The following is a 12,109-nucleotide window of genomic DNA, read 5'->3' as shown; positions in this document are numbered from 1 at the left end:
GGGGGACAGCCGGCGGGGCCTCCCCCAAAGCGGAGCACCGAGGGGCTGCCGGCCGGACTTGGCGGCCCCTCTGCCTGAGGCGAGCCCCAGCCACAGCGGCGGCGGGAGGCGATGCCACAGCCTGGCCTTCCTGCCGGCCCTCCCCACCGCCACCCAGAGCTGCCGGTTCAACTTCAGCCATGAGGTGCCCGTGAGGTGCCGCCGGCTGTACCGTGTCCCTCCACAGCGCCTCAGGCAGCCTGAGGCACCCACGGGTTGCCTGTCCCCAGGAGCCCGGGCACACAACCCCTGGAGAACACCACACAGCAGGGCCTTGCCCGTGTCACCCAGGCTATGGTCCGTACAGCCTCTCCCGGCTCCCCACACCGAGCGCCATTTTCCTCAGGACATTCACCTCGGTTCTCTTGCCAGCCCTAGGCCATGTAGGCTATCTTACGGATAAAGGCCGCACAAACCCTGAAAATAGTCGGGTTTTATATACATTGGAATCACTGCAAGGCTAGAGAGTAGTTCTCATCTGGGCCGCGGACCCGCAAACTGTCTTTACAGCATCCATGAGAGGTAAGCAAGAAAGCAAACCTGTTACCACATAGGCTTAAGTGTTCTGTGTGGTGACCTTTGCCTCTGCTGGAAAACGTTTAGGGGACTGGCAAATTTTAAAACACTGAAGCAGTCAGCAAGAGCAAACTTACACTAATAAACACCTTTATTCTTACAGACATCCACCCCAAAAATACCCCAGGAGGAAGATGCAAAGGTATGTTAATTGTTCTGTTCACCAGGTGGCTTTCTTGGTATTTAATTGAACATGATTGTCACTGGTTAGCTTATAGCTGGCAGTATCCTGCCTACGTCTTCTCTCTTTTCGAGGTGACAGTGTCAGAGGCCCACGTATAGCACTCATGTCAAAGACAGCACGCGCACTTTGTATGGGCAAATGAGAAAAGCTTAAGAAATAATACAGGAAGACTATAATCAATCCATACTAAGAGATCAGGAGCCAGCAAGAGGATAAAATATCAATGTAGGCAGCTGTTGTGGCACAATTACACTGACTCCCCCATCTAGCTTTTTGCTGTTTGTGAAATGGTGTGTAAATGGTGGGGAAGCATTATTTGCATCATAAATCCTACTTGATATACCTACATTCATACCTTTTTGCAGCAAGTGAAGACCCTCCTGATGCCTTTAAGTGTGTAAACTGTGGACAGTTTAATTCATTTTTTCCTAATATAAGTATTCTGTTCAAATATTTATATTTCTCTCCAAAACAGTGTCACACTGTGGCCTTTGTGAAAGAATAAGGAGGACAACTGCACTTTCTGAAGGAAATAGGTTTAAAATGGGCGTAACATTCTGCAAACATTCTTAGCTACTTTTAGAAACAAAGCAAAACACCAACACTTAAGCTTTGCTAGGAACTTCACCTAAATTATAAAGACCATAATGCCTTCTGAGGTAAAAGAACACCAGTTCATTTAGACACACTGTGTGTATATATATCCCTAAACCATATGTTTGCTGGATGTGCGTTAGCTTTCTTGGAACTGAAAAGGTTTAAGCTGATGATTTGGGGGGAAAAAAAAAAGTATCGTAGCTGTACCAAAGTAAAGCTTCATCCAACTGCTCACAGTGATACTGACTACCCCTACAAATTACCTACAGACCTTAATTATTCTTCATAACAAGGTATTATCATAAATAAACTTAACCTTAGCATTCCAGTATTAGCCTCTTCTTTTTGGAGAAAACTCTAGTCTACTATGTTAATTAGCAAACAAGATTTAGTTTTCATAAAATGTAGCAATTTTATGCAGTTCAACTCCATATTACTGACATTAATTCTAGACTTCAAATATTTAAAAACTTTGTATGTTAAAAACATCGAGTTTAACATGTAATGCAGCACGTATATATTTTTTTTCTTTCTAAAATGAGGGGATAGATGCAAATCGCATTTACAGCATGTGATCAGCTTCTACAGGTATCTTGAATATTGAGATAGGTTAATTTGCACCCATGTGCCAGCTAGTCCAGTATGAATGAATCTTCTGCTTTTATAAGTGTAAGTCTGTAGATGGACACTCCTAATCTATTTGTAATTGTCTCCTTCGGAGAGATGACTTGTTTAACTAGGTTTGGAAACTAATGATGCTAAATCAACAGACATACTTGAAGGTGGGAGCACGTAGCACCTTCATCTGATGTTTTCTACTTTTGCACTGTTGGAAATGAGCTTGGGGTTTGGTATGATTTTTTTTTTTTTTGTCATTCCAGGATTTTAGAGTTGTTAAAAGCATGTAATTTATTCAAACTAGAACTTAAGCAAAGTAGTCAAGTTATACTACTGTGTATTTTAAAGAGCCAAAGTTTAAAGAAATAGTTTAATTTATTTGGGCTTTTAATATCACAATGACATATTGGGCAGAAACTAGTGCAACTGCAGAAAAACTTTCTGAGCGGATTGTTTGGGCTATGTGACCCCATAACATTTTTTAATTACGGGTGGGATGTTTTTTTCCTTTTCACAAGGACTTTACGCAGACACAAGAGTCTACCTTTTCGGTTCTCAGCACAGGGTCCACCTCTTGCTAGCAGCAGTAAGACAAGTGATAAAACCCATTTAAAGGGGAGAAGGTGGTCAAACACGTAAAATTTAATCTTGCTACAACTTCAGAGATGCAGATAGTAATCTGTAATGAACTATTATACCCTGAAATAAAGAACTCGTGTTCAATTCGAAAGAATTTCCTAAAAAGAAAAAGCCCACAAACAAACAAAAACAGACACACACACAAAAAAAAAAAAAAAACAAAAACAAAAACGGAAACCCAGAAGGATTTATAGTCCTCTGAGGTGCAGTAACTCAACATCTCCCTGAGCAATTCTAGTTGGGCAAGAAAGCCAGCCCCAGAGTTACCAACACGAGCCACCAGGACCTGTGGGGTGCGCGGTGCTCCCGGGCTCTTTGCCCCACGCTGGAGGGACGTCCAACACCTGCAGAGCCGCTCGGGGCTAACGCACACTCACCCCAAATCCTCTCCTTTCACGGAAAACTACTGTAGCTTCGTTTGTTTGTTTTTAACCGAGCGGCTCCTCTCCACACGCCAGCCCGCCGCTGCTACTGCGGCGGCGCGGCGGACCCGCTCCCCGCCCCCCGCCCCGGGAGGCGGTGCCGGGAGGCGGAAGTGCGGCGGGAGCTCGGGGAGTCGCCATGCGTCCCCCGTTCATCATCCTCATCCTCCTGCTCTTCAGCTTCCTCCCGTGGGCTCACGGCCGGGGGGAGCTGCGGGCTTTCGTGGTCGCCCACAGCCACATGGACGTCGGCTGGGTTTACACGGTGCAGGTGGGGCCCCTGCGCAGCGGGGGTTGGCTGGGGTGGGAAACGGCGCACCCCACCACCCCCTTACCGGGGTGGGCTTGTCGGCTGGTGGGGCTGAGGGTCCCCGTCGTCCGGCCTCAGCTCAGCTCAGCTCAGCTCAGCTCCCTCGTCGACTTCCAGCTTGTGAAACTGCTCGGAGTCGTTTACCGCTGGCTGCGGGGAGGAGGGGGGTGGTGGTGGCTGTCTGCTCCTGACACCTACCTGCCTGCGGAGAAACGTATAAATCCTTGTAAAGTGCATATTCTGCCTTAAGTGTGTCCCGCAGTGTGCTCCATCACCTGGTATTTTGGGATTCCCCACGCTGGTTTGGAGGTGGAATGGTTAAGCTTAGGAGGTGCGCCCGTTAATTTTGGATTTGCGTGTGCCTGTGTTCTGCAGGATGCTCCTGATGGAGATTTTATTTTTAGTAAAGGAAAATCTTTAATCTATTTGATGGTGCGTTTTGAGTATGTGACAGATTTTCTTGGTCTTTTTGTCTTGTTACTATGCCAAAACCCCAGGAAAACTTTCTTTTCTTAAAAGAGGAGAGCAACATCCTAAGTGCTGCATGGCTGGGGTGGGGTTAGAGCCTAGTGCCACGGAAGCGTAGTAGCAAAATAATTTTTGCTAAATAAATGAGACATAGAGCAAAAGAAATCAGGTGGGGCATCAATACCTTTTGTGTTTGTTCATCAAAACCCTGAATTATTCTTCATTAGTATGAATTTCTTTAGTTTATGTGAAAGATGCTGTGGATGCTTCACTTGCTAGAGTGATATGGCATCAGATGCTTAAGAGTAACTAATAAAAAAAACAGTAATGGCTCACCAAGGAATCTGCCGTGCATGGCAGATTTTAGGAAAGATTAGTGAATTTCTCCTTTAATACTTCAAACTCCTACTCAGAAATTGCATAAGAGAACACAAAACGTAATTTTTATTTTGGGTCAGTTAGTGGTCAAAGACCTCAGAGAGAAATGAAACACTTTTTTTTTTTTTTTTAAAGATGTGATTGCTTTAAGCCTCAGTTTCTCTGCTATTAAGTCACAAGCATCCGCAATTCCTGTAGTCAAAAACCACAAAAGCTACCTGTGGATCATTTCAAATGCTTCTGTAGTAATGTGAAACCTGAAGGTAACTCTCTGTGGAATACTAATGTGATCCCAACCTATTTTACGTTTTTAGTTTGCTTAATTATTAGGTTTCACTCATGACTGACAACATGCTGTTTTTTTAATGTTTAGTTTCTCCATTTATAATGTGAAAAATAAGCATTTTATTTATGATATCAGAACAGCAATCTTCATTGTGTGCTGGAAATTATAGTATTGATGGAGAATTCCAGCATTGGATGTATAATAAAATTTCTTTTTTTTTCCCTCTCAAAGAAAGCTATCTGTTGCAATATGATAATAGCAGTGGTACCATAACTTACATGAGATGTGGCATCTCACTGGTATAGCTTACCATAGGTGTGAAAGACACCTCACCATTGTCTAGAATACAGTACAAAACTACTTTGTAGAAGTTTGAAATCTATATTTAAATAAGTAAAATCTTACCTGATTGTTTATACTGGGTCACTGCTTATTGCTTCAGAGTATCTCATTAGCGGATAGAGCATATGAATTGGAAAGAAAACTCTTATGGTTGCTTGCAAGTATCCTGGTCTGTGAGAACAATTATTTTGAATTCCCACCCAGACAACTGGGGTTTATAAACTTTGTAGGATTGGGTAATATCTTACTGCTTACTTCCAGTGTAGTTTGAGTCAGAATAAAGACTGGCTTGCCTAATCTCCAAGAAAATATTTTCAATAAATTACTACACAGAGTATTTTAGTATTGTATTAAATTTGAAAAGTCCTTGTTCAGCTCTTAAAATCTAGTGTACTCCACTTAACTATTAAGAACTAAAATTCTTAATTTTAGAGCCTAATGTTGTAATCATTGTAGATATACTTGGATTTTAGAATGTATTGTTCATAGCCAATTGCCAATGAAAAATGAGAATTCCATAGCAATTATTTGTGTGTCACTGTTGAGTATTAGTAAAACTTAAAAGCTATTACCTTAGTTAAAATTTCACATTGTACTAAGCATCTAATCATAATCTTGATTTTAAAAAACCCTTAAGAACTGATTTAGAAATGATTGAACAAGTAATTATTTAGATAAGCATCACAGTATTTTAAGCTGTTCTTCCTACATTCAAATATTTTCCCTTTTCTAATGACACTTTAGCATTATTTCAAAGATAGCTGGATTTCAGTTGTGGAAAGCAAAGGGTTAAGGAAAGTTTATTTCTGGTTTGGATCACTTCATCCCCTTCTTATTTCAAAATGTGAGTTTCTTATTAAGAATTAATTAAAATTAATCATATTTTACATACTATACCGTTAGTTTTTAAGTGGGTGAGAGATCTATATGTCCATCCTTTTCAGGTGTATCATAGAATGGTTTAGGTTGGAAAGGACCTTGAAGATCATCAAGTTCCAACCCCCCTGCCATAGACAGGGACAACTCCCACCAGCCTAGGTTGCCCAAGGCCACGTTCAGCCTGGCCTTGAACACCTCCAGGGATGGGGCCTCAACAACCTCTCTGGGCAACCTGTTCCAGTGCCTTACCACCCTCCAAGTGAAAAACTTCTTCCTAATGTTCAATCTGAACCTGCCCTCTTCTAGTTTAAAGCCATTCCCCCTCGTCCTATTGCTACATGCCCTAGTAAAAAGTCCTTCCCCAGCTCTCCTGTAGGCCCCCTTTAGGTACTGGAAGGCTGCAATAAGATCTCCCCGGAGCCTTCTCTTCTCCAGGCTGAACAGCCCCAACTCTTTCAGCCCCTCCTCATAGGGGAGGTGCTCCAGCCCTCGGGTCATCCTCGTGGGTCTCTGGACACGCTCCAGCAGGTCCATGTCCTTCTTATGTTGGGGACTCCAGAGCTGGATGCAGTAGTCCAAGTGGGGTCTCACGAGAGTGGAGCAGAGGAGCAGAATCACCTCCTTTGACCTGCTGGCCACACTTCTCCTGATGCAGCCTAGGATACGGTTGGCTTTCTGGGCTGTGATCGCACACTGCTGGCTCATGTTGAGCTTCTCGTCAATCAGCAACCCCAGGTCCTTCTCAGGGCTGCTCTCCAGCCATTTCCCGCCTAGCCTGTATTTGTGCTTGGGATTGCCCTGACCCAGATGTAAGACCCTGCACTTGGCCTTGTTGAACTGCATGATGTTGGCTTGGGCCCACCTCTCCAGCCTGTCCAGGTCCCTCTGAATGGCATCCCTCCCCTGCAGCATGTCTACCCCGCCAAACAGCTTGGTATCATTGGCAAACTTGCTGAGGGTGCACTCGACCCCGCTGTCCATGTTGCCGACAAAGATGTTGAACATTACAAGCCCCAGTACCGACCCCTGAGGAATGCCACTTGTCACTTTGACCACAACTCTTTGAGTGTGGCCGTCCAGCCAGTTCTTTATCCACCGAGTGGTCCATTTGTCGAATCCATGTCTCTTCAATTTAGAGACCAGGATATCGTGTCTGACAGTATCAAATGCTTTGCACAAATCTAAGTAGATGACATCAGTTGGTCTTCCCTTGTCCACTGCCACTGTAACCCCTTGGTAGAAGGCCACCAGATTTTTCAGGCATGACTTGCCCTTGGTGAAGCCATGCTGGCTGTCACCAATCACTTCCTTGTTTTCTACGTGCCTCAGCAGAGTTTCCAGGAGGATCTGCTCCATGATCTTGCCAGGCACAGAGGTGAGACTGATGGGCCTGTAGTTCCCTGGGTCTTCCTTGTTTCTCTTTTTGAAAATAGGGGTTGTTTCCCCTTTTCCAGTCGGCAGGAACCTTGCCAGACCACCACGACTTCTCAAATATGATGGCTAGTGGCATAGCGACCTCATCTGCCAGTTCCCTCAGGACCCGTGGATGTATCTCATCAGGTCCCATGGACTTGTGCACCTGCAGGTTCCTCAGGTGGTCTCGTACTTGATCTTCACCTACAGTGGGCAGTTCTCCATTTTCCCAATCCTCACCTTTGCATTCTGCGTCAAGGGTAGTGTGGCTGCATCTTTTGTCCTTGCCAGTGAAGACTGAGGCAAAAAAGTCATTGAGTACCTCAGCTCTATCTCTGTCCCAGGTAACCAGTTCTTGCGTTTCCTTCCGGAGAGGGCCCACATTTTCCCTAGTCTTTCTTTCCTTGCTGACATACTTAAAGAAGGATTTTTTGTTTGTCTTAATGTCCCTGGCCAGATTTAGTTCTGTCTGGACTTTAGCTTGTCTAACTCGATCCCTGGCTGCTCGAACTATTCCTCTATATACCTCCTGTATACATACAGTGTACATACAGTAGGTGTATGTATTGCAATGTGCATTCTTGATCCAAGTACCAGTAGTTTAAGCAGAAATGTGTTACGGTTAGTGTTAAAATAGCTGTGCTGTAACACGCAGATAACTTTATTACAAGAAAACACAGACATTGCAGGAAATTCTAGGATCTCTGCTGTTGTCTTTATACATTATGTATCACTTTGGAATTAAGTAAAGGGTGGAAGACTGGATCTGGTCAGCAGAACTTGTTCTGGCAAGGATAAGCGTACATAAAATATCTTGGTGTGCACAACTTTGAAATCAATGTGATGTTCATTTGATACCATTTCATAGGATGTAACAGTATGATAGTTTATTTGGATGAATACAGGTGTCATGTGTGCATTCCAATAAAATCCATAGGCCTCATTCTGGAATACAGGTGCTTTTAGGAACACCATAGACAGGATAGATGCACAGATTCTCACACTGGATGTTTTCTACATCAACAGTCAAACTCATTCTAAGAATCCTTTCCCATTTTGGTTTTACTCTAACCTAAAACATCAAGCAAAATGGAGTTATTTTTCATGACTGAAGCTTCTAGGGCAATAATAGTATAATTTACAGTATATATATCACTGTATTATACTTGCACAGCACAGACTCACATTCACTCTGAAGAAACAATTCAGATAGTTCAGACCATCAAACGAACAGCAGAAATGGAAGAATAAAGTGTGCATGTGGGGTTTTTTACTATGTTGGTGCAAGGTCTTATCACTCATGGCATTGTTGATTTAAGGTGAGCAACGAGGGACAGGGTAAACTGTTTCCAGTACATCAAAAAGAAAGCTTGTATTGGTGTCTGCTCATCTTGGGGGAAGCTACACTATGATCTAGTCAGGTCCCCAGTCAGAAGGTGTATTTTGGAGCAGAAGGGCTCTACGTAACCAGAGAGAACTTGGTCTTTCTGAGTGTACAAAGGAGGTGTGCAACAGAAATGAGGTTTTGTGATCTTCCTCAAGCCCAATGAGTGTTCAAAACGGCCCATTTAATATAGACAAAGCAGAGTTTATTTTCTACTTTTTTTTTTTTTTTCAGGAAAGTATGCATGCTTATGCAGCAAATGTCTACACATCTGTTGTAGAAGAGCTAATAAAAGGAAAGCAGCGCAAATTTATTGCTGTGGAGCAGGAATTCTTTCGACTCTGGTGGGATGCAGTAGCCACAGATGTGCACAAGCAGCAGGTAAGTTGTACCAGAGCCATACTTCTTGCTAACAAAGAATCCATGCTCTAGTCAGGGGCAAGGAGGGGCAAAGTAGTTCACCATTTGCTTTTTATCTAGGTCTTGTGTGAGCTGTCTCTGAATCTGGTACTTCTTATGAAAGGACCTTAACTCTAAAGGCAGTTCCAAGAGGTTAAAACTCCAGCTATGGATTAGAGCGGTAGGAGGTAGTAACCTTTGCACTGAAGACTCTTTATACTTTACAGTTCTTGTTTCATTGGTGACTTCCTTATTTGGGGGCATGCTAGTGTAAGATGTAGGTGATTCTGAAAGAGGCTGCACCAATATCTGTTAAACATCTGAAGCTCATAAACTGCTGCCCAACACTGCTCACAATAAGGAATATTTTTCTTTCCAGTTAAGTACTGCTCAAAAACCTGCCATGTGTAAACAAGGATAATGCAAGAAAGAAGTGACTGTAGATTCAACAGCAATAGCTGTTTCTTGGGTTTGTTTATTTATAAGCTGTGATCCCTTTCAGCCTTCAGAGCTTTAATTTGAGGATTTTTTTTTCCTAGTAAAGACATTGTGAAGTTTTATTTGTCATTTCTTCTTTCTTCGGGCATGAAACAAACATGCTGAAATCAAAGACTGGGCTGATAGCCTAGCAGCTGGTCACATGTTGCATTGCACTGCAAGAAGTTTTGGAACCTAAAACCAGGGGTTATACAGGTGCAGCTTCCCATAGGTAGTCACTCAGAACTCCGTGGTTTGTTTTGTTACCAGGGTCCAGCGAACAGCAGCATATTACTTGCAGTACTTTACATTTCAGTTTGTTTAAAATGCTAGATGTTTAAAGCATCATGTAAAAAAGACACCTCTTGTCTGTTTTCTTAACTTAGTCCTTCACTAAATTCTGAATTTTCTGTAATGTTTAGTATTTAAATAACAGCTTACAGCCTGTGTGCAGCTGACCGTTGTATGAGAGGTTTTGCTGTGTATAGGCAGTTCACTGGTTTGTGGGGGCACTTTGCCCATATTTGCCAGTCACAGGACAATTTTCTTGTCTGTTTTTAATTAGAAAACTGTACTGTAAGTCTGGCGTGGGGGAAATAAAAAAAAATAGTGTAGGAACTACTTTGTGCAGGTACAGAAGAGTAGTCTAACTTTCTAAGGTCAGTTGATCTCATTTCAAGTATATTATGCTGCTGTAACCCAAATATGAAGTAAAGGCCTGTGTTTCTTATATCTATTCTAGCTACTATGTGGAATCCAGAAGAGTAAATGTGAATCACATTTGACCTCAGTAGTGCAAAACTAGTACATATGATTCAGCCTTTAATTTCCTACAACAATTTCTGATAATTGTTGCTTTTACGCATTTTTAGTCAGTTCTCTAGTTACTTCGTAGTTGCTTCTCTGAAAATTAAAATTATTAAAAACAAATTTCTCTTAAACCTATGTGTCAAACATTTAATCTCTAATAATATTTAAGAGCTATGATGCTTGCTGATAAGTGGCATGTTTTTTAATGTTAGCAAGTTGCAAATATCGGGCCTTGAAATTAGGTCACTCTGGTTACTGTCCTGCTTTTTCCACTTGAACTCTAGCATTAATGATTTTCTGTAGTACAGGCTCTCTGATTTTAATTTGCCTTTTTTTTTTAATTTAGTATTTTACTTGGAATACAGGATTTAATTCTAGTTTCTTTTGTAATGTCTGCTTTGGATTAGAGCAGTGGCATTAAAAACTAGTAAAAGGTACATCCTGGGTAATGAAGCTGATTTTACAATTTGGACAAGAGAATATATAGGAGTGAAATCTATTGCAGCAGTATTCAGCCAGATATGAACCTCTTAGTTCTCAGTGCATGTTATTTCCACAGCATTTTCTTGTGTGAACCATTCCTATTACCTTACTCTGGCTTGATGTCTGGGTGTTTTAACTAGGGGAAAAAAGATGTGTAGCCACTTCTAGCTGGTTTGTAGGGATGAGTTCATGTAAGGATAGTAGCAGTTGTCCCAAGGGCCACAGATATGTTCTACTACCATAGCAGCCTGCTATCTGTTTCCTTGGTTCCTCCTTCCTTTTGCCCAGTTCTGGTCAGCAAAAGTGCTTGTCATTGGAGATATTGTTTTCTGGTTTTTTTTTTTTGCTAGGATCGTGTATTATTTAAATTACTTGAATTATTTTTCTTGTGTTTTCAGCCTCTCAGTGGTTCCACAAAACTTATATTGAAAAATGTTTCTGTGGCCCAAAGTTTGGAGCAGAGGTATCTTTTTGGACATCCATCCAAATGGGAAATAACAGCCACAGATGCTTTTCGTGTAGGTCAGGACCAGTTCTATGCTGACACCAGATATCAGTTATCTGGTCTCCCAGCATGCTAATCAGTCATCACAGTCAGCTGGAACTAATTTATGAATGCTGAGCCCTGAAGCATTTTCACAACATTGTGAACGAAAGAAATGATTATAATCAAAATTGACAATCTGGCATCGTATCTGAGCAGACCACAGGGGCATTCACTGAAGGTTCCTGGGGAAATAAACATAATAGCTCTGGAATTGGCATCCTACATGACAGAAAAAAAAAGGGTGGAGATTAAAGTACATATTTATAAAAACTTGCTTTGTTGGAAATTTGAAGTATCTTTGAAGTTCTAGGTAGTGAAGTAATTATAATAAAAACAGAAGACTCCCTAACACTTCTAGAAAGGGACACAGACTATTACTCCCTCCCTCCAAACACCGTGTCCCCCTTCATCCAGCACATTTGCTGAAAGTTGTACTTGTCAGCATACTTGTTGTTTCTAGTGGCTGAAATAAAAAATAATAAATAATAATAATAAAAAAAAACACTAGAAAAACTTGAACAGTTGAAGAGATCATAAAATATTGACAGTTTTTAGACTAGGAAAATGAGACCAGAAATTAAGATTAACAGTGAGTCTATCAGACAGGCAAACCTGCTATGTGTGGAATAACTGTTTCTTAATAAAGCATTCTGTCTCTTACAAATCGAACAACCTGTCCATGCTTTGAAGGCAAGGTAGATGCATACAGAGTAGAAGGAACGTGTTTGTGGCCACAGTGGGATGGTACACTCGTCCTCCCTCCTGGGTCCCACAGATCTCAGTCTCCAAACTGTTACAGAGGTGGTAGGCTAAAGGAAACCCCGGGAGCCTGGCCGTTGCTGCTTGCATGGGGTTGCA

The 12,109-nt window shown here is 42.1% G+C and overlaps 1 protein-coding gene across 1 annotated transcript in view; it reads left to right on the top strand.

Moving 5' to 3' along the window:
* Window positions 1-3,214: 3,214 nt before the first annotated feature.
* Window positions 3,215-12,109, top strand: part of MAN2B2 (mannosidase alpha class 2B member 2) — a gene marked incomplete at its 5' end in the record, with an annotated part of 34,746 nt that continues 25,851 nt past the window's right edge. The window contains 2 exons of the mRNA XM_082483090.1: window positions 3,215-3,346; window positions 8,770-8,916. Coding sequence (XP_082339216.1) covers window positions 3,215-3,346; window positions 8,770-8,916 — 279 coding nt within the window. The remainder of the gene's footprint in view (window positions 3,347-8,769; window positions 8,917-12,109) is intronic.

This window comes from Vanellus vanellus (genome assembly GCF_965231255.1).
Source record: "Vanellus vanellus genome assembly, chromosome: 4".
NCBI classification, from domain to species: Eukaryota; Metazoa; Chordata; class Aves; order Charadriiformes; family Charadriidae; genus Vanellus; species Vanellus vanellus.
The sequence above is the reverse complement of the archived record's forward strand: the minus strand, read 5'-3'. Positions and strand labels throughout refer to the sequence as shown.